Raw genomic sequence first — 26,972 nt, forward strand, 5'->3', positions numbered from 1 at the left:
TTCATACATTGACCTTTTACCTATCTTTTTCGTTCGTGTATAATTATATTGCTATCTCTATTGTTACGGTTAATGCTACAGAGTGTGATAGCAATATAATTAATTTACTCGTGCGAAAGAGTACACACACGGGTCAATGTACGAAGTTCTTGATACAGTCGATTTTATTTACATCTACACTTGAGAACAAAAATATCTGAACATGTAAGCTTATAATCAAAATCTAGAAATGACTTTGCTAATCCTCGAATTGATAATGCCCTAGTCAATCAGTGCTAACCCGTTACACTTATAGATTAGTGGGAAAAGTGTTTCCTTCGCATTTTTCCGGAAACGTTCGTGTTTGTCATGCTAGTTCAGTCAATGTCAGTACATCTTGTACTGAGAGTGACTGAAATAGCATGACACGTTCGTACGTTTCCGTAATAATACGAAGGCAAATCTTTTCGCACTAGATCTGTGTTCTGTGTTGCGTATTTTTTACGGGCAATGAATCATCATCATCATCATCATCGTCAAACAAGAAGGCTCAGTCGAAGTTTGAATAGCCTTATCCTTTATAAACCTTTGGTTTAGATATTTTTGACGTGTGTAGATGTAAACGAACTCGACTACATAAAATAGAGTCCTTAGTTAAGAAGAGTGGTAAATGAGTGTCAAAATGAGAGGTCCCGGGGTGGTAACGTAGTGTTACCGCCTACGGGCGCGTGCGGCGCAGTGAATCTGTCATGACATGTGTGTCAATTGTTTTTGTATTATCATTTGGGCTAAGATGGTAGTGATCAAAGATCTTGGAAACTTTAATTTTGCTTTTGACAAAGAGTTTCTGAGGTAAACTTGCAATTTCCTGTTTTCAAATAACACAATGTGTTTGTCACTGTCACAGGTAGATAATAATCTAAAATATTTGGATTATTGTAGCAAACTGCGATGTTGAAATATTATGTTTTGAACCTTATGTTATGTTTTTTCCCTACTTGATAGGAATGGCAGAAACATCATACTTAGGTTTCTAAATTTAAAAAAGTATGTACTTGATTTCTGTCATCTCTTTTCAAGTAATTTGGTATTTTTCTTTTCTATGATTTGAATTCAAAAAAATGTTAAATTGTGTTTATGTTAAGTGTTAACAACAAAAACTATTAAGACGTACAGTTCACTCGTTTGCTCAAGTGCTATAAATACGTGCGGTATTATTTTCGAGTTGAACTGTACACGAAAAGCCAAATTAGTTGTTATATTTGTACATATTGCATTCATGTTTGTTTATTATTATATTTTAATTTGTTTTATTCGTACTCTTTTATCTTCTTTTTTAATGTTATGTTATCTAAATAGATATTCTTGGTACAATTTCTTACCAAACTGATATAATTCATACCAGGGGTCCATTTCTCAAAACTGAAAGTTACAAGTTACAAGCGGAAGTCTCTTTCCAACTTGTCATATTAGACATTGACAACCACTTGTAAATTGTAACTTGTCACTTCGAGAAATGGGCCCCAGGATATACTAGAATTCTCTTCGAGCTCTCTTCTTCCATAATTTGTATTTCAATATTTTCTCAACTAGGTACAATCCGATGCAATGAGGTCTCTGATAGTCAGACTGTATAAAGTCCTTTCAAGTTAGACTGTGTACTTGTGTAGCAGCCCTAAAATATTAACCCCCTTATTCATAAACGTTCACTAAAATTATCAAGCCGATAAAGTTCGTTTGTCCCTTTCCGACGTATTGGTGTGATAGAAAAGGACAAACGAACTTTATCGGCATGATAACTTTAGAGTACGTTTATAAATAAGAGGGTAAGAGTCCTATGTACAGTCGACTACAAAGAGATGTATCCACTTTTTCACTTTATTACAATGTAATAAGATGAAAAAGTGGATACATCTTGTAGTCGACTGTACAGTTAGCGTGAGATCTTCAAAATGTTATATGCCTACTTTGTTTAACCTGACTTTTTAAATGTGTATAGGCACAGTCTGAAATGCCACATATAGACGGTCAACCAAATCTTGGAACTAAAATATTTTTAAAGTATACTTTTACGTAATCAGGCGAAAACAACACAGTTATGTTCTGACTTTTAAGTAAGAGGCATAAAGTTCATTGTGTCAGTGATTGATTTGACATGAAGTGAGTTCGAGTGCAATGACGTCACTACATCGCTGAGAGCGTTTTCGGTGGCCAAAATAAATAAAAAATTACACATTTTTAATCGAAAATACGTAGTCATACACTTTTAATACCTAAAATGTATAAATATTGGTTTTTATGTCAAATACTACAGAAGACAATCATTTATTGTGCCAAATTAAATATGAGTGTAGTAGCCTATTGACCGTTGAGCCCTACATGTTTCCAAGCCGCCTTTTTTACTGCTAAGAATTTGGTTGGCCGTCTCTGTGTAGTTAGAAAACACTGAGAAGGAAAGGACGCGGGCCAAATGCTGTCCGGCCCATCATGTGCTTACCTTAGGCCCACTTGCACTAACCACTTAACACTTTCGAAACCGGGCTCTACGCGGCGCTACGACATTTTCGCTACATACGGGGAAACCCATGTAATCGGCTACGCTTCTACGAGCGGTGTACCCGACAGTCGGGTTCTTGGTAGCGAAAGTGTTAACTTAAAGTTAGTGGGCTGTCAGTCAAATTCCATATGAAATGGTGGGTTGATCCTCAGGTTAATCCACCATTATTACCTATTATTAATACCGCCCTGTACACTATTGTCAGTTAACCTTACTACTGCTCAGGAATGAGGTTTAAAATAATCGTTTTGTTAATAGTATGTAAGACAGATTCACTGCGCCCTGTATAGTTGGCCTTAGAGCCGCCGCGCGCGGTCGTATAACCCGCTGAATGCCTTGCTGGACGAGCTCCGTTTTGGTAAACAAAAGCAAAATATATGTGTTTTTATTACGATATATTGTTTTATTTCCCGTCTTCGAGATAGTTACATTATTTCACATGTAAGTAGTAGTAAGTAGGTAATGAGGAGACACACACTCAAAGGTTACGACAGATGTCGCCACCTAATAAGTCCATTGCACAGATAAAGAATTTCATACGTGAGAGCGAGAAGATATTTTTTTCTCTCTCATATGAATGACAGTGACATGCCTAGACAGGCGCCGCCTGGCGGGATAAAATCTCAGTGTGCCTCCTCATTCATTGCCAACTGCTGCTATGATATTGAAAAGTCACAAAATACCTACCAGACCTACCTACTGAATTATTTTAGGATTTTAGGCTGAGTAAGAAAACTAATTTCGTTAATAAAATTTATTAATAATAAAATTACACTTCATTTATACAACATTTGTAATTGACACTTATATTTAAAATATCAGTAATGGCACTTTTGTTAGTCGCATTGTTTCGAGTTTAGGTATATTCAATATTCTATTTATAAAAAATCGACTTGAGATTCAATGTTATTATGTTACTTGCAAGTTAGGTATTTTTTAAGTTATACATTTCTGACTATACTTGCAAGTTCTCATATACTATCTTCTTGAGAAGTATAGAGACTTATTTATATTACATAAAACTACGATATAAAATGACGTTTAAAAAATTTAGCACCTTTTTGGGAAACTTTAAAAGTCAATGGCAGTTAAGATTTTTATGATAATTTTGTTATATCCATTAAATACATCCGGCAAGTCATGTTTTAGCACTTACATACTATGTTGTCAATTACATACAACTTTCATACAACAAAAAATCTTATAATGTTGACATAATTCACATGACATCCATGATGACATTTGACATCAAAAATATTCCCCATTTTTTTTAATGTTGACATTTACTTACACTAAGATTCCAAATGGCATCCACGATTAAAAATGACATCCAAGATTCCAAATGACATCATTCAACTCATTTTTTCACAAAATAATATTTAAGGTCAGTCTGACATACAAAATACTAAATGTGAAAATATTTTTTAGAAGAAATTGCCTAATTTTACGAATACCTGTCATATTTGGAAAAACTGGATGCAGCTTTAAACAGACCCAGGCCTTCTTTTGAAACGTAGGTAAAAGTTGCTTTGGTCTTCGCATTTTTTATTTAATTTTTGGGCGAATAGAGTTTATTTCCACTTGGAATCTTGATACCATTAGACTAATCAACGCCTATATTTGTTTTTACATGATGACGCAAGGCATGGCGCAGCAGAGCGGCAGGCAGATAGGCACGGCGGTTTTCTTCTCAGAGTGCTTTTCCTTGCTGCGCGCGCCGCTCTCGTACTCGTACATACCGCGGCCCGATGCGTACGCGCCGCCGCCTTGCGCTGCTGACTGTTGGTGAAAAAAACAAAAATATTTCAAATTCAAGCGGGATGACCTACCAACTGGCCGAGAGAGGCACTAGAGAGCAAGGGGCAACCTTTAAGGCCCAATAGGGAAGGCGTAATAGGGATTCACTTAAAGGAAACCGTCTTCTGTAAAAGTATGAATAATTGGCTATACTCAGGTAGGAGATGCAAGTTTCTATAGTGTTCTGTTACTGTGTTGGTAGCATCAGCATCAATTTGCTCGTTTGTTGTTATCAAAAGAAGCAAAGCAATTGACATCTCATCGTATAGAGACTAATAAATAATGGGGGAAACAAAAGAAGTCAGATAATAGACCAGCAGGTACAATCGACCACTTAGCAGCACAATTATTTCATTTCTTGTGTGCAAAATTACGCTTCCACGTATCGTCAATATGCCTTTTTAGTGACATGACATAATAGCCAGTTAGAAAAATACTTATTACTGTTTACTTTTAACAATATTGTACTTACAGCGCTTCCGCCAGCGGTATAAGCAATAGGAGCATCCTTCTTGGCGAACGGCGTGTGTCCGGGCGGGTAGTACACCGCTGGGCCGGCGACGTTCTTGCTGCCCACCGCTGGGGCCTTCGCAGTGGGCGTGGGCGGCGGGGACGAGGCTTGGTGGGACTCGCGGGTCACTTCTACCTTGCGGCGTACTACGCCGTCCGTTTGGGTTGTTGGGAATCTCTGGTAAATGAAAAAAAAAATGTTGGTTTTACAGTAGAGCCGGGTTCGTAGTACCTATTAGTTCCTCGAGAAGTATATTTATTTAAATATAAAAGTGGAAAAGTACTGCATTGGGTGAGATTTGAAATCTCGGCCACTGGATCTATATTCCAGCACTCTGCCAATTAAGCTACCAAGACCAAGACAGCGAAATTTTCCACCATATTGGTCAATGGGACCTGGTTTCAATTGCAGTGTATTTTGCTTGTCAAAAAGTTAAAATTTATACTTATTTAGTACAGAAAAAGTTGGCAAACCGCGGCTAATTATAAAAAGCCACTGCTTTGTGGAAATTGTATAAATGATAAATGTTCGACATGGTAAGATTGTAATTTCTTTTGTCAAATTTGGATAATTTTTATTTGCTTCAACTTTCTGTAACTTGGAAATATCATTCTAAAAATGTAGCGATAGAAGAATAGAATCAATATTCATTACCGCTTCAGGGAAGTCGGCCAGCAGGTCGTCGAGCCGCTTGGGGGGCTGCTGGTCGCGCTGCGGGGGCGAGGCGGGGCGCGGGAACGGGGAGGGGGAGGCGCGCTCCGTGGTGTCGTGCCGCGAGTACGTCGTCTCGCTGTACTTGTACGTCGATGGAGCCTGGAAGGAAGGACAAGTTAGTTTTTTCCATACTTTTATTTCAAGAGTAGCTATATATCACTATCACGCTAACCGAAGACAATATTACATTAATATAATAATTATTTTATATATTATTTATTTATTTATTAGTAAAAACATGTTTACATGACATTACAGTAACACCAATGCGTCACGAAACTTAGATAACATAAAAGAAAAAAACAGTATGTAAGAACATGAAAAAAAAAAAAACAATAAAGTTTAAAACTAAACAATTGATTTGGGCGATGACGTAACTGCGTGGCTCCGTTGCGTCGTTTGCCCCGGTGTAGGATTATATATTGGGGACGCCTTACACAGATCAACTTAGCCCCAAACTAAGCAAAGCTTGTACTATGGGTGCTAAGCGACGATATACATGCTTAAATAGATATAAACATAGAAAACATCCATGATTCAGGAACAAATATCTCTGTTCATCGCACAAATCAATGCCCTTACCGGGATTCGAACCCAGGACCGCGGCTTAGCAGGCAGAAGAAACGAAGAAAAAATATTGACAGTGTCTTTTAACGACATCAACGTTCTTACACTTTTTGTACGTAAACCTCGTCATTTCTAGAATCAGTAAGAAACTATCTCTTTATTTTGAATTAATCGTCTTAAATATTATCTTCTATGTGCAAGTCAGAAATATTATAAAATCACGTTAGATTCCAACTAACATCCGAGATTCCAAACAACATCCCCGATTAGACAGACGGATTGTTTGTTTGCGGACTAGGTTTGACATTGTCACGGCGATCTGTCCTGTAATCACGTTAGATTCCAACTGACATCCGATATTCCAAACAACTCCCCGATTAGACAGACGGATTGTTTGTTTGCAGACAAGGTTTGTCAAAGTCACAACGATCTATCCTGCAACTGGTCTGTTAACTTACAATTTACATTAGTATAGTGGGTAAATACATATACGTCGGATATTAAACTTACATAAGGGCCGTGTCCATTCCGCTCCGGCGTCAGATGTGTGGTGACAGGAGCGGGGGGGTTGGACGGCAGTAGCTTCACTTCGTTGGCTGGAGACGGGTACACCATACGCTCTGTCGTGTGCTCCGACACTGAAATATATAGGTACAATTTATTTAGGGATCATCCATAAATTACGTCACACTAAAAAACATGATTTTTGACCCCTCCCCCCCTCCTTGTCACAGCTAGTCACATTTGTTAGACTCCCCCTTCCCTAGTGTGACGTCACATATTTTGCAAATTTACACGTAGAAATTATTGAATGAAAACAGCGGTTTGAAATCAATCTTATTTCCATTTATGTACTTAAATTATTCTTCACCACACCAGCAGATAAAGGCTCTCTTGATAGGTACTTCAAAAACGAATGACAAATATGTATAAAACGAATGGCTTTTCATCCGGTTACCGAACATCCTGTATTTGTATATGTTTATGAGGTTTTCATAAAGTAGCAGTTTAAAGTTCGTCTTTTAACACTTAGATTATGATAGATTTTGAAATGTGACGTCACGAAATTTAGGACACCTCCCTCCCCCTTGTCACAGATTGTCACACTTCGTCGACCCCCTCCCTCCCCCTTAATGTGTGACGTAATTAATGGATGATCCCTTATTACGGCAAGCGGAACCATGGCGGTCAGCATCTGCGATATAAGGATGTGCTCAAACGGCACCTGAACGCTTGCAGCATTGACCCTGAGCGTTGGGAGGAGCTTGCTACAAATAGGTCATCTTGGCGATCAACCATATTTAAGAATATCAAAGTATTCGAGGAAAGCCGCCTCAATACTTTAGATGCCAAACGCCAGCAACGCGAAGACAGACCGAAGCCCTCCTACGTATATACACACAATACCTCTGGCCAACTCTATTGTAGCACTTGCCAAAGAGTCTTTAAGACGAAGTTCGGCCTGGTCAGCCATATTTAGAGCCCATAACAGGCGTAATCCATAGTTGCTGAGGTCGCCATCGCCGAAATCGGTGAGGACTATATACAATTTATGTTTAAATAAAGAAATATCACAAGACTTCAAACCTCCTTATGGTACTACTAGCCGTGCTTGTCATACTGATGTGCCGACGGAAAGTTTCCAAAATTATGAAATTTTCACATTGGAAAATTTTGGAAACTTTCCATACTTTGTATGGACAATTGTATGGATGGAAACTTTTCGGGTTACCCTCATCTGGTAGAATAATTTTAGTCCGAAACGCACTTCGCATAACATGTTTCGCAGAAACACTTTCAGTCGAATGGTAATTTTTCATAAAACTTAGTTGGCATTATTACTACCACACATAAGACACATTTGGCAGAATATTGTTTTACAGAACATTACTTTGGTCGACTTTGATTTAGCATAATTTTAAGGACCATAATAATCTTATAGCATAATATTACATTAGCAGAATTATTAAACGCTATCATAAAAGAAAAACTGCCCTAGAGTCACCGTTAGGTACGACGACGAGCGAAGCGAGGAGGAGTGTTAGGTATCTTGCATCCCCAACACATCCAACTCGCTATCAAATAGCAAATTGCAACTTTATGCCGCCTAAATATTATCTGCAAAAGTATTGTTCGACTAGAAGACTATTATGCTCATCAACATTATGACAACAGATGATTCGGTATTACAAAAATCTGCGAACGTGACTTCTGCCAAGAATTATTATACGAATCAAATATATGCGTAAAAATTTTCTGCCAGATAATAGTGAACCAAACTTTTCATTTCATAAATTTAAATTCCCAAAAAATTTAAGATTTTTTTGGAACTTGCACATCATTAGCTTGTCATCAAAAGGGTTGTTGTCTTGGTGCAAGGTATTTTAATCGGTATGCTGATACTTATATTGAATGCACCAGTTAGTTACTGTATGTTTTTTACTCAGTACAAGTAACTGAAGCAAAGGAAGACATAAGCTACTTGAGTACCTAATTTATTATTGTGTCTAACTAAAGCAAATGAAGACATAAGCTACTTGAGTAATTATTGTGTCTGAAATAATTTGTGTAAGGTCGTGGCTTTATCTCTTCAAGCGAAATTGTCCTTTCTGTGCGTTAGTTCTCTGTTGTGTAGTAAGTATGTACTCTTGGCTGTTGCCAGACGATGGCAGTGATGGCACTACTAGGATGTTGCTCACTACAGAGGGCGCTGTATGATGATTGTTGTTGAATTAATGAATTCATGAGTGGATTCATTTGTCAAGAGTGGTTTTACAAAAATGGTCATTAAACTATTTACAGTGTGTTATTAACTAGATGGCGTTTTACTCTTATTGTTGTAACATACCATCAGTGGCGGAATATTGATCACGGCGCACTCTGGTGCTGGTGTTGCAGTGTTGGCAGTACTGACAGCCGCCGGGAGATGGCGCTACTGGTACACCAGTTGTAGTTCGGCTCAATCTACAAACAATCAATACAATTTATTAATTTATTTAGGGATGTTGAATCTAGGAAGGATAACTGTGACGAAGGGTAAGAGAAATAGTAGATTTTTCTATAAAACTAGGCACTCAGAAGTTGTCAAGACTCTAAAATTAATAATTGATAATTGACCTATGGTTATGTGGTTATAGGCTCCGATTTCCGCACTTAGCCTCATAGAGAGAGATGATAATTGACCTATAGCGACATCTAATGAAAAAGTAGGAAAAATTATTTCCTCGCGTTACAATAGATGGCGTAAACTCACGTGCGGACGTTCTCAGTGTCGCTGACATAGGTGTGGGAGTCGTGGGTGGGGATGGGCACGGTAGTCGGGTCTTGATCGGCGGGCACTTCGTATGTGTACGTCTTCACTGTTGTCGTCACCTTGTTCATGGGCGTGCTGGAGCGAGATAGCTGTAATGTTAAGTTGATATGTCGAATCATTCGTTAACTTATTAAATTTAACTCTCACTTCAAGGTTAAGTCAAATTAAAATAATATCTTCTATTCGACTTGGTTAGCAACGGATAAGTATATTGAACTGGTAAAACGGGTATACCTAAAAAATTGGCATCTACTGGAACGAGTTTAGAAGCGTTCATACCGAAAGTTATTATTGTTATTAATTTTCGTCATCCTCATCATGACTATAAGATAGCAGTGAGTCAGTGATTGTTAGATATATTTTGCAGTTTTTGCACAGTTGCTCATACTACTTTGCATTTATATATTATAGATTATTTCTAGGTCCCTGGTCATAATATGGCTACCCTCTTATGACCAGGGACCTAGAAATAATCTTCACGTTGGCATTTTGTAAGCCTTTCACAGCAAAAACCAAGGGTTTTCCGAAGTTTTACTGCTATGCCCAAAGCAGTAAAATACAAGAATTTATTCAATAGGCTACTAGACTCATATCTAATTTGGCACAATAAATGATTGTCTTCTGTAATATTTGACATAAGCAACCAATATTTAATGATTTTGGGTATTAAATGCGTACGATGACTACGTATTTTAATTCAAAAATGTAAATATTTATTTTTTTAATTTTGGCCAACGAAAACACTGTCAGCCATTAGTGACGTCATCACAGAAAATCTATAGATGACATGGCTGATGTGGTTTTTTTCGCCTGATTACGTAAATTCTATAGATGACATGTATTCTTTAAAAATATTTTTTGCGGTTTATAAGTCATAATAAAATATAGTGATATTTTTTTCGGTTAATTGGACAGTAAGTAATAATATAAGACAAACTTTAAAAAAAAACCGGCCAAGAGCGTGTCGGGTCACGCTCAGTGTAGGGTTCCGTAGTTTTCCGTATTTTTCTCAAAAACTACTGAACCTATTAAGTTCAAAACAATTTTCCTAGAAATTATTTACAAAATTCTACTTTTGTGATTTTTTTCATATTTTTTAAACATATGGTTCAAAAGTTAGGGGGGGGACGCACTTTTTTTTCCTTTAGGAGCGATTATTTCCGAAAATATTAATATGAACAAAAAACGATCTTAATAAACCCTTATTCATTTTTAAATACCTATCCAACAATATATCACACGTTGGGGTTGGAATGAAAAAAAATATCAGCCCCCACTTTACATGTAGGGGGGGGGGTACCCTAATAAAACATTTTTGTCCATTTTTTATTTTTGCACTTTGTTGGCGTGATTGATATATTGGTACCAAATTTCAGCTTTCTAGTGCTAACGGTTACAGAGATTATCCGCGGACGGACGGACAGACAGACATGGCGAAACTATAAGGGTTCCTAGTTGACTACGGAACCCTAAAAAGGGTCAAGTAGCTTATACAGTGGGTAAAGTGTGTATGCACTTACAGTTCCTGTGGAGCTGGACTGATGGTGGCAGTGCGTGCAGCTCTGAATGGGCGCCAGCACCGGCGCGGGCACCACCTGCGGTATCACGCGGGACTCTGTGAATGCAAAGTCAGACTTGTAGTCGTAAGTTAAATCCATACTAATATTATAAATGGGAAAATGTGTGTGTCTGTTTGTTTGTCCGTCTTTTACGGCAAAACGGAGCGACAAATTGACGTGATGTTTTAAGTGGAAATAGTTGAAGGGATGGAGAGTGACATAGGCTACTTTTTGTCTCTTTCTAACCCCCCACTTCCCTAAAATGGGGGGGGGGGGGGGGGGGGGGTTATCGAACATTCCGCAATTTTAGAATTTAACGCGAGTGAAGCCGCGGAGAAAAGCTAGTAAGTAATACATTCTTAGATGGTAGCGAGCTGTGATGCTAATTGACAGTGACAAAATTTAAGAGACATCGTAAAGTCTACAGAGTTTGCCGCAGTAAAGTCTACAGGCTCTGCCATATACCCTCCTATCCTAAATCCTCCTTTTACCACTATTCGATGGTGAAAGAAAGATAAACCATGGGATTGTAACCAGGGCCAGATTTCTCGCTAAGCCTATAAGTCGCGGGCCTTGAAGCCCAGGTATTGACAATAATTTTGAGATGAAGAATGCCTCGATGGACCTTGAACACTGTACCGTACCAGGAGTCTCTAAATGATGTTCGTACCTGTTTTCTCCTCCCGGTACAGTTCCTGCCTGATCTCCGCGGCCCGAGTGGTGGTGGGGGGAGGTGGAGGACTAGAACCCCACGAGGATGTCTCCACGCGTTCGTCTCGCTTCAGGGTGGAGTACCCGCTGGATGGAGCCTTTGCTGGGGTGCTGGAAATGTAGACATTATATTAGTAAGTAAAAACTGTAATTTGAGTTACATGTACCGTATATTCAATATTCGTAATAATATTTCCGAGGTGGGCATAAATAGCTGCGACACAGTTTATACCAATGCAGCTGATTACGAACAATTTTATTACTAAATGTATGTTATTATGTTCAATAAAAGTCTTAAATCTTTAAATTTTGACATTAGTCGTGCGAAAATGCATCACATGAACAATAAACATTTGTTTAATAAACAGCGCCATCTAGCGCATTATGCATATAATGTCGTTGTCTTAATATAACAGACGGCGCCATCTAGTGAGCCATTCTAAAACTAATAATATTTAATAACAAAATAAGAAATAATTCTGATATTAATTAATTACCCGCGCTTGTAGTCGAATGATGTGCTCTCAGCTGTGTCTGAAGTGTAGCCACCTGTAAAACAAAACAGATTTAAAGTTATTGACGCAACATATATTGAGTGTTCATTTTCAAGATATTAAAATCCGTAAAATAGAATCTGTTAATTTAGCCCTTGAGCTAAGATTGCCAGTCATGTGCAATGAAAAAATTAATTATAGATATATCGTGTCTTGGTTTGAAACATTGAATATCACTAGATATGACAATAAATGGTTTACAGATGCAGTGCAAAAAGATTTTTCCCCTCACTAGCTCAGAAACACGTGTTTTGTCCTTTAATACCAGCGGGTAAAAACGCATTTTATCCACTAGTGGGTAAAGTAATTTGACCTTGAATAAAGTCTAATTAACTGCTTTAAAATTGATAAAAGTAGGTGAATCAAGTAATAAAGATGATGGAACTACTGGAAGCAGTGATAAACGCATTTTTTGCGTTGTAGTTTCCTCGCTATAGTGAGGGGAAAAGTTTTGTGTTACACTCGGGTGCAAATGTATTTTACTTCTCGTGTGTTATCAATCAATCAATCAATTATTTATTCGTGATAACTACAAAATACACAAGCCAGCAAATAAAAGAAATTAAACATATAAGTTACCACGAAATTCCCGACTAGCATAAAATGCAAATGGTCTTCCGTCGGGACCATTTTGTTGGTCACGAACGCAGCTGTATTCGCAGCGCAATTTTATAACTAAACGTATTTTCTGTCGCTAAGACGTCAAACGTTCGTTCTATTTGTCATGCTGGTTCAAATAACTATTCCTTCGGCGTTCGTGTCATGCTGGTTCAGGCAGTGTCAATACGTCTTGTACTGAGAGTGACTGAAATAACATGACAGTGATACGTTCGTACGACGTTTCCGAAGGAAAAGCTTTTCTCTCTACATCTGAAACTCACTCTTGTACAGCTGTCGCTCCTGGTCTTTTTGCAGGTCGTCGAGAAGGGAGTCCAGCTCTTCCACGTTGTGCGACAGGTCTTTGGTCACCTTGCTGCTCTTCACTTTGGAGTAACCTGCAAATATCGTTTCAGGGTTTGAATCGTTAGCAAATCATAAACTGGTAACGAAGCTGATAGGAACAAAACTGTCACACAAACCAATTCTAATTAACACAAGTCAAAATATATTCAATTGAAAATATTTCAACTTGTGCTATCTTAAAATAGTCACACCACTATACATATGAATTGAAACCGAAATAAGGGCGCTACGAGTCCTTGTATAGATTACTCATATGAGAAATAATTTCGACCTCAGCAGCTGTGACCTGGGTGGCCGAGCGGAAACAGGCATCTGCCGCAATTGCAGGTACGCTGGTTCGATTCCAGCCTCAGGCACTGGAGGCCTTGGTAACTTTTTCTTTCATATGTGTAATTTATTTCGGTTTTAATTTGTCACACAAACAAACAATAATTGTAAAATCAGTAAGAACTGAGGGTATCACCTCTCTATAGCTCGAAAATCGTGACATTTTCATAAAGGTCAAATTTGCTTAATGTGATAGCTAACGAGATGTCCTATCGCCCCTTTTCATTTTGGCATTGGTTTTGGGGACATACACTCCGCCTATTATGAATGGTCAAGACTTCCTTTCCTGTAGGGACGCATTACGCAACGTTGCAGAAGGGTAAAGAAGGCGTGAGGGTTCGACAGTCTCGACGTAGATTTCCTGTGCTTATGTCATTCATTCATTCAATCATTTATTCCTTTATAAAACATAGTTTTACATGTCAACAAAATTTTTACATCAATACAATATTAAATACTAGTTTTTGCCCGCGGCTTTGCACGCTTTAGAAAGAGACAAAAAGTAGCCTATGTCACTCTCCATCCCTTCAACTATCTCCACCTCAAAATCACGTCAATTCCTCGCTCCGTTTTGCCGTGAAATACGGACAAACAAACAGACACACACACTTTCCCATTTATAATATTAGTATGGATTACATAATATTCATTTTTGTAAGAATAAGGGTTTATTTACCTGGCGTGGAACTGGTGTTGGACTCATAGTTGTATGTCCTGGTGCCTGAGGTAATGGCGGGAAGGTCACGTTCCTCACGCTCGTAGTAGTAGCTGGCTTCTGACTTCGGCAGCGTTTTCGGTGGTACTGTGTACTCCTGAAAAGTAAAATTAAAGATCATTAGTTAAACAGGCATTTATTAATACCTACAGCACAAAAATCTCTGGACAACGAGGTCGTAAGATATCTAGTGGGGATTGCGAAATGGAGGTGAAACGATAATCTTCTTCTTCCTACCTTTATCCCACGTTGTGTGGGGTCGGTGCAACATGTCTTCCATCCATTCCATCCATCCATTTTGTCCATTCTTCTATATCTTTCGTCATCTCAGCTCTCACTTCGTTCTTTCTCATATCGTCTTTCACACGCTCCATTTATTGTGGAACGACAAAAGATTTAAGAATTCAAAGAACAACAGAAAACTGTTAACCACCTGGCTGGCTGATCTATGCAGCTTACAGAAAGGTGGGAAAGGAAAAATACGGCCGAATTCTTGAGGAAGGCTAGTTTTTCGGCTAATATTAGTAACTATACAAAATGCAAAAAATAATTTTCACCACACCAACTGATAATGGCTTACTTTGCTATTCAAAAACAGATAGCACAATTGCATTTTATCCACAAGAGTGCAAAGTAATTTCATACAAATTTTAACTTAATATCTTGAGCTGGCTGGTAGAAATTACCTATAAATGATGATTTTGAATTATAAATATTGAACAAATTGATATATTTGATTTACTTTAATGTTTTATAATCATTATTTTGTTCGTGTGTTGGTGAGGTGAAAAATTTTGTATTTCACTCGACGGCAAAGTTTGTTTAACCTTCGTGCCTTGAAACCCTCGCAACGCTCAGGATTCCACTTCTTGAACCACTCGCTACACTCGCGGTTGGAATCTTTCGCTTGCTCGGGCTTCAATATTGGCAAGTGCGGTTAAACAACAACTTTGCCCCCTTGTAAAACAAATAACTAAGTATTGTAACAAAAGGACAGATTTCACAAATTCTATCAACCTCCTTGGTAGTTAAGGTGTCGTTCATGTGCTGTTCTTAAAACAAATTAAAAATATTGGTGAAAATATGATTTTTGCTACTTCTAGGCTGTGAAACAGCGCCATCTAGTAATATCCATGAATTGTGGGCCATTTCGGAGGTACACTTTTTTGTATATTGTTAGCCCCGGTATATATCGTTGGTGCTAGTTATATCCACAATGGCCGCTATGCTACATGCTGTTCAGATATATATGCTCACCTCGACCGTGTGGAGATCTTTGCGGTCGTACTTCCCGTGCGGCAGCTTCTCCTCGCGGTACTCGTAGTGGTACTCCCGGTGGCCGCCGCCGTTGCCGACGTTCTTGAGCTTGCTGTTCGCCGGGATCAGTTCGGATTTCAACATGTCTGCGGAAAAATAAAGTCAAAATGTCTTAATTTCATGAATGTCGAAGGAAAATGATCTATCTTACTTAATATCAATCGGTTCCGTACTCAAGAAAATACATAAGACATACATACGATCATGTCTGTATCCCATAAAGGGGTGGGCAGAGCACATGAACCTACTCAAGTTTCAGTGCTACTCTTGGCAGATAAGGGGTTGAAAGAAAACGAAACTGTGACATTGCAGTGAGAGGATGCCAGCCTCTCGCCAACGCCACAATTGAACCCATATCATATCCCACAGTCGCCTTCTACGACACCCAATGGGTGCTCAAGAAAATAAATAAATAATTAAAATTCTATTTACAAGATGTTTTGCAATACATTCGAAAGGCACAATTTTTTAAGGTTTACAATAGTGATAACCGCCTGTTCAATAGATGGCGTTGCTAACGTTGTATTTAAATAAAATGATAATTTGATTTGCGAATTCATCAACAGATGGCGTTAGTAACCAATCACTATATGCTGCATTTGTGACTATTTTAGTGAAATCCCTTCGGCCGTGTTTTAATTTATCGTCAATCGTTTCCCTCTGTTCAAAATTCTACCTATAATTCTACCTACCTAACCATATATATTTAAAAGATATGTTTCCCCTTTCGCCCCGCCCGCGCGGCCCTCTAATTAGTTGTTGACACCTGACAGACTGTTATAAGACATGTGCAAAAACGGTTGTGCTTCCGTGATGAAGTTATCCTGCCTGCAGTTCCTGACTCGTTTGCATGACCACCTTGACAGATTTTTGTATTTCTATTTTGCCCCCTCTTGTCCGTTCATAAACACCCACACTCCGCACTCGTACCGTAATGTACTAATAGTTTACTAACCGAATTGTTCCCCCGCGAAGGGCGCATTGCCGCTGCTGCTGCTGGAGAACTCTTTGAACTCCTTGTGCTTGCTGTAAGACTTCGTCGTCATCTTGTCGCCAGTTTATCTGCAAATAAACAAACATATTGTTAATAACATTAATTTACTAAAACTCCTTCCACGTTGAAAAGGCTTAACCCTTAAATGCATGACCTTGACAAAGATTTATTCAAATTTGAATTTTGACATGCTGTCAATAAAGGCAAAAATGCATGATGCATATGTATACATCACTATGCATTATTATGCATTGAGTTAAAGCGTGAAATGAACTTAAGTCCTTCCCAGTAGTATTAATTTAGCATATCCTACCTATTTTACCCAGCCTCTTCCAAAAAAATCGCGGACTATTTTGACTCCCAATGTTGCCATATACCTTAAAATCGTGCAAGCAATTATAAATTCGAACCTCGATAAATATGTACCTAGAGGTATGCATTCAGTTCCTACCTACTTGAAAGAAATGGGCAAATTGCTAATTACGTTTGTAATTTAATATAACTAAAGACAGTAGAAACTATATCTAAACCTGTAACAAATTGCTCTAAACATACCTATTGCCGTATCCAAATTTACATAATTTGCTAAAGAATCGTGCCCGTCTCATTCACAAGTTATGTGTGAATTGTTTACTAGTATGTGTGTGTGTGTGTGTGTGTATTACGTAACTGCCTCTGTTCTTTCACACCTCACACCTATGGGTAATTTGAGGTGTCGGTGTTCACACTTACACGAAGCAATAAATTTTATGATAAGAACAGTAGGTATACCGTGTACATGGAACAGTATACCGACATAGATTTATATTGTTTCCCGCAATGAATAATGCGTACCTACTATACTAAGCATGTTAATTCAAGTGAAATCAAGTGTGTACTACAAGGAGTAAATATTAGGACACTTTACGAGTACTAACGCTCGGAGTTCTACCATAGATTAATAAATAGTTGCATTAAGGTAATTCCGAATGACAAAAATGTTCTGGTAATAAATTCCGAAAGGGGAATCTTAAATGATGGTGATTTTTGTGCAACTTTCGAAATTAGATGACTTTCGTAATTACCCTAGTGCACCTTACTGCGTAGGTAAGTTCTCCGACTTGCACGAGGCCATGCGCTTGGCGAGGATCAGATGCCTAATGGAGTATGGAGGGATCTAGTCTTCAACAGAATGACACGATGTCACGATCCTCAGCATGGAGGGAACGACTAAAGAAGACGAAGTTCTACGACAGATTAGAATTTCAGTTTTCAATAAGGATTTAAGGTCACTTATGTGACACCCACAATTTATTCGTAGATTTTACCATAGATTAAATATAAGAAGATCATACTATCCCATATATTAAAATGCGACCGCCTAAGAACGCGCATACACTACACCACACATAGATGGCGCTACAAAAAATGCCTTGTTGCCATCGAATATTTGTAGATTGGCGTTAAGTGTCACTTTCGAGCCAATCTATGTCAAAAGTGACACTTAACGCCATCTACAAGTATAATCTACAAAAAAGAAGCTACAAGATATTTTTTGTAGCGCCATCTATGTGTGGTGTAGTGTATGCGCGTTCTTAGGCGGTCGCATTTTGATGTATGGGACGGTATGATCTTCTTATATTTAATCTATAATTTTACTAATTATACGAGTACAATTTCATACAAAGACACATGTTACGCACGTCAATGTCGTCAATACAAATGTAAATAGAATATGATAGAATACAGGGCCCAATGTCTGGTCAGATGAAAGACCCGCTTATTAATGATATCCAGCTATAGTAATAACAGCTTAATATTCATAGAAATACACTACATATTAGCTTGTAGATGACTCCAGCTGGCCGTATCTTCATAAAGTTAGCGAGCGTGTATTTAGAACGCGAACTATATGTTATAAATACATTTATGATAATCTACCTACTTAGTTGAAATTATTTGGGGTAATTCTAAACATGTGTACGGTTTTCAGTCTGCAGTAACCTGCAAATAATTTTTCCCCTCACTAGCTCGGAAACACGTGTTTTGTCCTTAAATATCAGCGGGTAAAAACGCATTTTATCCACTAGTGGGTAAAGTAATTTGACCTTGAATAAAGTCAAATTAACTGGTTTAAAATTGACAAAAGTTGGTGAATCTAGTAATAAAGATGATTTACTACTTGTGGAACTTCTGGAAACAGTTATAAACGCATTTTTTTGCGTTGTAGTTTCCTCGCTGTAGTGAGGGGAAAAGTTTTGTGTTACACTCGGGTGCAAATGTATTTTACTTCTCGTGTGTTAAAAAACTCGCAAGTTCAGGATTCTAATCTCGAACCACTCGCTTCGCTCGTGGTTCAACTATAGAATCCTTTCACTTGCTCGTTTTTCAATTCCACACTCGGCGTTAAAATACAACTTTGCCCCCTTGTATAACAAATAACTATAACCTGCTCTAACGCGTTTCCGTTGTGGTACTGCAAATTCTTTGTGAAATTTAATCAGACTACTCCGACTCTACGAGAAGGAAAACCTACAAAAGAAAATGGATTAGGTACTAAAACGTCTAGTCATAGCTGGGCACCGTTAATCAAATAGTTAACTTCGATAATCGTTAATCAGTTAATAAAAAAGTTAACTTCGTTAATCGTTAAAGCGATACATTTGGGCAAACCTAACGGAAGTTAAAGTTAATCGATAATCCGTTAACACGTGATAAAAATTGAATTTTACTTGCATCAATAATCCACTATATTGTATTATGTTACTGTACAGTACAGCAAAGCCTCTCAAAACATCCCTAAAGGGAGGCCTAGGTCAAAGCCCGAAATGTTAACAAATGTGAGTGTGTTTATTAAAACATCCCACTTTGTCGGTTACCATTAAGGCAAGATTTACTTGTATATTTATATGAATATACTGACAACGTGGCTTTATAGCAATCAACAAAGTGGGACGTTTTCCAGTGTACACTCACAAATATCGTTTTGAACTGAATGTGGTCATAAATTGTGCTCCAATTAGGGGCCCTGACACAATCGCCACGGTAAAAACCTAGGATTTACTGAGTCAACGTTGATAAAAAGCGAAGCAAAGAGAACAATACTAGCTTAATAATTTCGTATTTTTAACGATCGACATCGGGTTTTTTCAGTAGCGTTCACAACGTGTTTTTCACTGCGCCGCTGGCGCCTGCCATGCTAGATTAACGATTAACGGACTAGGATAAATTTAACGGAAGTTAACAAATCCGTTAACATTTTTTAAAGTTAACTTAAAAGTTAATCCGTTAATCGAAATGTTAACTTCGTTAATTAACGATTAACGGATTAACGAGTTAATGCCCAGCTATGCGTCTAGTCACAGTGCTTTTACTGCCATCTCTCGACAATTTCTCCACTTTTGACAATTGATCCATATACTTAATCTCGCCATCTAACCAACTGGCGCCATCTGAACAAGCATATTTTTTTCTTACACTTTATTTATAATAATTAAGGGCAAGTCTGCCAGAGCTCAACGAGGGTTCGGTGTGCTGATGACGGGAGGACTTACGGAACTAACTTGTTCCGTCTATTGTCCTTTGAGTCGTCGGCAACCCGAACCCTCCTTGGAACTTGTGCATTCCTTTTTGCTGTGTACTTAACAAAGCAAAAGGGAGTGTACAAGTTTCTAATAGGGTGGCAACGCGCTTGTGACACTGTTTGAGTTGCAGGCGTCCATATGTTACGGTGACCGCTTTACATCAGGCGGACCGTATGCTTGTTTGCCACCGACGTAGTATAAAAAAAAAGTCAATAAATAACGTGGTCACCGTCTATTTAGATGTAGGTAATTGAATAAATCGTACAAGCGGCTACTTAGCAAGGGCCGGCCTAAGCCGTATTTGGTGGTGAAACCTTAGCCCGCGTGGGACGGGCTTTCTTGGGCCCTTCTGACGTTGCACACTTGGCTAGGATAAAATGTACATGTACACATACTTACTTCTCTTCGGGACCAATTTATCACGTTCACAAAGAAGTCTATAGATCCATACTAATCTTATAAATGGGAAAGTGCGTGTGTCTGTTTGTCCGTCTTTCGCGGCAAAATGGAGTGACGAATTGACATGATTTTATATAAGTGGAGATAGTTGAAGGGATGGAGAGTGACATCTAGGATACTTTTTGTCTCTTTCTAACCCTATTCCCTAAAATGGGGGGTGGAAGTTTGTATGGAAAATTCCGCAATTCGGGAATTTAACGCGAGCGAAGCCGCGGGCAAAGGCTTCTCAAGTGTTTTTATATTGTAGTATGGTGTACAGTCGCCATCAGATATATAAGAGCGCCCGAGGTACTCAAAAATATCTGAACACGCCTCTAACGCCTAGGCAATAGAGGCGTGTTCAGATATTTTTGAGTACCTCGGGCGCTCTTATATATCTGATGGCGACTGTACCTAGCAGTGACGGCTGGTGAAAATTTTGTTAAGCAACACTGAGCAAAAAGAAACCAAATTTTACATTAGGTACTTTACCTAGTAATCAATTTTAGGCAAGCCTGTGGAAATCGGCTTGTATCCTGGATCAGCCGCTGCTGGTATGTACCCACCTACTACCTAGCTACATATCATGAACGACTCATGTTTCGTTTTCATGTGAAACTTCCAAAAGGAAGTTTTACATGATAACATTGATAACGAAAATCAAGTATTTAATCCAAAAATTACTTCATTACAGCACCGTTATATTTGGATACCGACATAGCGTAGGAGGCAGGCCATAGCCGAAAAGCCAAATCAAGTCAAAAACGATAAAAATATTATTGATGCCAAACAGAACGACCACCGAAGGCTTGCGTGGGCGGCAGTCGTAAACACAGTTCTTGTACAGAATTTGTAAAATCTGACAAGTGCGAGACTAGCTCGCGTTTCGAGGGTTCCGTGCCATTGCAGTTAAACATTTTTTTTATAAAATCTATGTAATCTGGCTTTTGTATGTAATTTCTGTTTAAGCAACGATAGATTCGGATGGTTCGTCGTACCTTTGTTGTCAAAGGCAAAGGTACCAACACGTAGAAGCGGTTTGAACGTTTCAATAAAAAGCTACTCTGAGCCCCTACTGTGTGACATGGAATTGGACATTGGAGCGCACGCAGAGGCGAACATACTAGCAAAAATACTTAACAGTTTTGTGTAAACAGAGACAGTGAATTATTTCTTTGTTCTTTTTTTTGCGAAAATCGATGGACGACTGGTTAACCGTTGATAGCTAAGTCGCTAAGTAATTTAGTTTAATAGTAAAAGATGTCAAATCCCAAAAATATATTGTTGTTGTTGTTGTTTATTTGAAACAGCGAAATAATTAACCCAGTCCCCAAAGTACCGAAAATCCATATTGCATCGGTACCGAAAATCCCGGTTCTTTAAAACAGTACCGGTACTGCAATCCCTAATAGCTATACATAGGTGTAATGAATAATGAACTACAAGTCAGGTTATGTACAGCTTCCTACAGAACCCTAGAAACGAATATATCTTGAATACATTGAACGCAAGTTCGTTTACTTGACTTGTTATGCAAACATTTGCTCAGCCGCCAAATCTGTCCTTACTGTGTCACGGTTCTTAGTCTGCGTCGCGAAATGGCAACCAGTTTGTGGTAAAACCTTGTCGAGGTGCATTTGTGTGGGTATTACAGGTGTGACTAGAATAGTGACGTATATGGGCCGAAATACAATAAGGAATAGGAGAGGCAAGGTGTTAGAACACAGCTGATTCGGCTCGACAACTTTTTCCTGAACATTCTGAAAGGTAGTGTTGAAAAGGCGGTGAAAAGCTTAGAACCTCTGAGTGAAAAATAATGTAGGTACTTAAGGTATTGTACCTTAGGTACCTACGTTATTTTTCACCTACGAGTAAATCAAAAACCGAATTGGCCATTAGGTACTCCACCGACAAGAATAAAGTTCTAAAATGATTATCCTAGTGGTAATGGGCGGTACTTACCGACTGCAACTTGAATGGATACTCCATACCTATAAGTAATAAGTATGTATAAATAAATTTAAGTTGGGTTTTCAGTTCGTCTTATTTAATGACGAACCGAAGCCAGATTTTTTACCGAAACCGACGCGACGGTTTTGGCAGCAACATGAATTTTACGCTAAAATCTAATGCCGAAACAGAAAAAGGACGCGGCCAGCCGGCGTATCATGATGCTTCCAATTTTATCACTTATCGGCGTGGATAAAACACCTGTCCCTCTCACACTGACATAATATATACTTGCCAGAACGTGACGGATGCTTTGCGGATCCACGCAGATAAGTGATAAAATTGGAAGCATATATTACGCCGGCAAAATGATATAAATTCACTAAATTCAGCTTCTTGTGGAATCAACAACATAGTACATACAACCATTAACAATGACGTGTCATGAATATAGTTATTTTAGTTACGTAATAGTTAACAGATAAAACTTACGTATTCTTATAGCACGCGAACCGTGTGCAGAATATAAACAAAATCATACTGTCCAACAGGCATAAAAGCTGTAACAAACTGTAACCATGCGCTTATCCTAGGGGGGTGGCATGGGGGACAAGCACCCCCCTGAGCCTAGGCTGGCCATACAAATAGACCACGTGACCCCCCCGGGGGGGCCTGGGCCTTTACCACGTGACCCCCCCCTGGGCACGAAGCTGGATCCGCGCTTGACTGTAACTGTAAACTTAGGAAATAAAGTCCGAAATTAAATATATTTTTCGATGGCGGTAGGTGGAGTTTGTTAGTTTCTTCGGTGTCAGCTCTTGAACTATGTTTGCTGATTGCCAACGTTTTCGCACCTTATTTGGGGCGGGCATAGATTAGAATATTGTTATGAATGAATCATTTTGTGGCTGATATGTTAATCATATTAAGCTATTGGCTTTACTAAAATTGTATGTCAACTGCAGAAAAAAGTGAACCTCGGCTGTGCAAGTTGCAGAAACTTTCCAAAAAAATCTTAAATTTCTTGAAAAATTCACGAAACTTTCACGAAAAATAAAGGGAATTTAAATTTATGAAATGGAAAGTTTCCATCCATCCATACATACAAAGTATGGAAAGTTTCCGAAGTTTTCCTATGTGAAAGTTTCAGAATTTTGGAATCTTTCCGTCGGCACATCAGTACCGTCGGCTCGTAAACGAATAGTAATTGCAGACTGTTCCAGAGATCCAGCTAGAGACAGCTTGTTTGCTTGCTTTGTGATAGTTGTTAAAAATAAATAGTCGAATAAATAGTCTTTCTCTCATAGTAGATATAAGTTAAAAATATCTCATCTAAAGGAACAGGTGTACCACAGACACGGATAGTTCAAAAGCTCAGTTAAATATAAACCGCATCGACGGTAACCCAATTTCTCAAGCGGTTAGATGAGCGCCGCTAATTAGTTGAAATACGTTTTAATTATAAATACATTAGTATGATTTTAAAGTTTTTAGACGGCTAAAGAATAGAATAGAATAGAATAGAATAAACGTTTATTCGTGAACACAGGTAAGACAAAATACACATAATAACAACAAGACAGAAAGGAATGAAGTGCATCTCATGTTGCTGGTGACTTCCAGCGCTGATCTTCCGATGAGACCATCAAGTGAGAAAGAAAACCTAAAACGACCAAAGATCGATCTTTGAGTCTTCGTAAATATCTATCTTCTACTAAGTTTATTTGTCAAAGAAACATCATTATATTACAAACAAAACAAGAGTCATACCTATGTCATTAATTAATTATAATAAATTTAATCATCACCGGCTTTGATTCATCATAATTCATAACCACTATGACCATATGATCGATTTGTATATTTTGTATGAACTAAAACCAAAAAGCATAAAAAATACCATTCAAAATCACTCTTATGCCTTTTGGTCTACCAAACGCTCCAAGGCTCAGTAGAAGAAAGTCTTTAAATCATTTCAAAAAGTTAAGAATCGGCCATTGCAAACTAGTGTAGTAATCTAGGTAAACCACAGAGCCTTATACAGTTGTGTTGCGTCGGCGGGCCAGCGTCACCCATTCAATACGCCCACACATAAAAGGTTAAGCCTAAAAGGTCGTAACACCCTATGTAGATTGGGTAACTTATGACCTTTTAGTTCGGAGTATAATTGTACTACGGCGACGATTGACGGTGGTCGGTGGTTTATGATTGAAAATAGCGCCGGCGCATGAGACGGTCGCGTGATTCGCATGCATCCTGCAGTGTTAGGAGTGTTCCAACGCCTAAGTCCGTTTTCACATTATCCGATCCGATATCGGATGTCGGAAGGATTTCAATGGAAAGAATATAAGATGGCGCCTGTAATGTATGGGATTTCGGTCCGACATCCGATATCGGATGGGATAATGTGGAAACGCACTAAGTCCTAACAACACACGCCAATTTTGGGGTCCCGACTTTTAGCGCTAAAATATCATTGTTAGCTCCTGTGGTAGCAAGCACTCAGTTTTGATTACTTAAGTTATTAGCGTGATCGGAACTAAGGGAGTAAAACTTTAACAAAACCTTAGAGCTGACGTAAATTAAAAAAAAACAAGATTATTATTTTCAGATCTGTGTTAAATTTGATTCTATACCTGAATCCAAGATTTATAATACTTTACTACAAGGATATTAATATTTTCAGGGCTGTATGCACTCTATAATGTCCACTTAGCAAGTTTTGTTAAAGTTTTGCTCCCATATACCTCTAGTTCCGATCACTGGTTAAGGTAACTGTCCCATATTACGGGAACTTAAGACGTTTCCTACTTTGAGTGAGAATTGTACAAAAAATGCGACGTTTCTAGTCGTGTTAATTATTTTATTTTAAGGATAAGTCTTCTACGATGGATTTAAGATATTATTTTGCTTCGTAACTTCAAATTTATAGAAATTACCGTAGTTTTACTTAACCCTTAGTTTGCCCATTATTCCGGGATACAATTTTGGTATGGCTTCAATTCCGGGAGTCGTTGTACGTAATTACGGGATACCTTTAAAGTCCACGTTGTTGAAGCATAATGTAAAAAAACGAATTAAAAATATTGTTTACGTAAATATATAAATGCTCATATCGTTTTGATAGATGCTTATACAGAGTGTATTTTTTATAATTGGCAATGTTTTGATGGGTTGGGGTGGGATGGGAAATTAATATGATATTTTACGGTATAACTATTGTATGATATAATGACAGGGTGTTATAAGTTTTACTGTCTGTCTAAGGCATCGCTTTCGAATGGATGAACAGATTTAAATTAGTTTTTTTAGTTTGAAAGCTGAATTAGTCGAGAGTATTCTTAGCCATGTTTGATGAAAAACGCTTAATAATGTCGGGGTTTTTTTTTCAAAATTTAATTTCAATCCAGAAGCTATTGCCGGATATAAAAATTGCACGGCACTCGTGAAAATTTCAGTTTTTTGGTACTGGTGATCACTGAGCTACACCGTATACATATATGGTGGTGATACGTTATTCAAGTATGTATACATACATACATACATACAATCACGCCTGTATCCCATAAAGGGGTAGGCAGAACACATGAAACTACTAAAGCTTCAGTGCCACTCTTGGCAAATAAGGGGTTAAAAGAAAACGAAACTGTGACATTGCAGTGACAGGTTGCCAGCCTCTCGCCTGCGCCACAATTTAACCCATATCCCATAGTCGCCTTCTACGACACCCACGGGAAGAAAGGGGGTGGTGAAATTCTTAACCCGTCACCACACAGGCTTCAAGTATGTATATATAAATAAATAGTACTCAGTAAATAAATATTATAGGCCGTTCTTACACAGATTGACTGTCTGACTAATTTGTATTATTTTATATTTATGTATGTCTATCCTATTATGTATTATCCTCATGTAAATTTTAGCTTTCTAGTACTAATAATGATTGAGATAAATCGTAGACGGACAGACTGACTGACGGACAAACCAATATGCGGTATAAAGATTTTTAGCTAACTAAGGAAGTTGAAAAACATAATAGTCGGATCTCTATACCTTATTTTGTGTTTTTATATTTTAATATACTTTATATAGGCATACCGGAATAAGATACACTCATATAAAGTCGTGTACTTAATTACGGCAGTCAAGACGAAGGCTATGTTAAAAGACAAACAAGATTGTTTTCTTAGTACATTGGAAGATTATATAACAATTATACTCAAAACATCGAAATAAGTAACCTTTGTGCTTTAATAATTTTGTGAAATAAAACAAATTTAATGTCGATGCCACACTCCAATATTTCGCACGTATTACTCAACGAGTATACATTTCGTACTCAATTATGAGACTAAAATCTAAAAAATATATGTACCGTAATTATGTCACTATAATCTGTAATCTTTACTCATTACATCAAATATATAAATATACTTCACCGCA

At 38.1% G+C, this 26,972-nt stretch overlaps 1 protein-coding gene across 1 annotated transcript in view; it reads right to left on the reverse strand.

Moving 5' to 3' along the window:
• Positions 1–3,275: 3,275 nt before the first annotated feature.
• Positions 3,276–26,972, reverse strand: part of LOC125237360 (TRIO and F-actin-binding protein) — a 48,877-nt gene continuing 25,180 nt past the window's right edge. The window contains exons 2-14 of the mRNA XM_048144364.1: positions 16,540–16,646; positions 15,525–15,670; positions 14,229–14,364; positions 13,144–13,257; positions 12,206–12,257; positions 11,668–11,819; positions 10,959–11,053; positions 9,379–9,527; positions 8,974–9,089; positions 6,636–6,763; positions 5,499–5,657; positions 4,806–5,021; positions 3,276–4,315 (exon numbers count right to left, since the gene is read on the reverse strand). Coding sequence (XP_048000321.1) covers positions 4,163–4,315; positions 4,806–5,021; positions 5,499–5,657; positions 6,636–6,763; positions 8,974–9,089; positions 9,379–9,527; positions 10,959–11,053; positions 11,668–11,819; positions 12,206–12,257; positions 13,144–13,257; positions 14,229–14,364; positions 15,525–15,670; positions 16,540–16,630 — 1,707 coding nt within the window. The 5' untranslated portion in view covers positions 16,631–16,646 and the 3' untranslated portion in view covers positions 3,276–4,162. The remainder of the gene's footprint in view (positions 4,316–4,805; positions 5,022–5,498; positions 5,658–6,635; positions 6,764–8,973; positions 9,090–9,378; positions 9,528–10,958; positions 11,054–11,667; positions 11,820–12,205; positions 12,258–13,143; positions 13,258–14,228; positions 14,365–15,524; positions 15,671–16,539; positions 16,647–26,972) is intronic.

The sequence above is a fragment of the Leguminivora glycinivorella genome, chromosome 21 (genome assembly GCF_023078275.1).
Source record: "Leguminivora glycinivorella isolate SPB_JAAS2020 chromosome 21, LegGlyc_1.1, whole genome shotgun sequence".
NCBI lineage: Eukaryota > Metazoa > Arthropoda > Insecta > Lepidoptera > Tortricidae > Leguminivora > Leguminivora glycinivorella.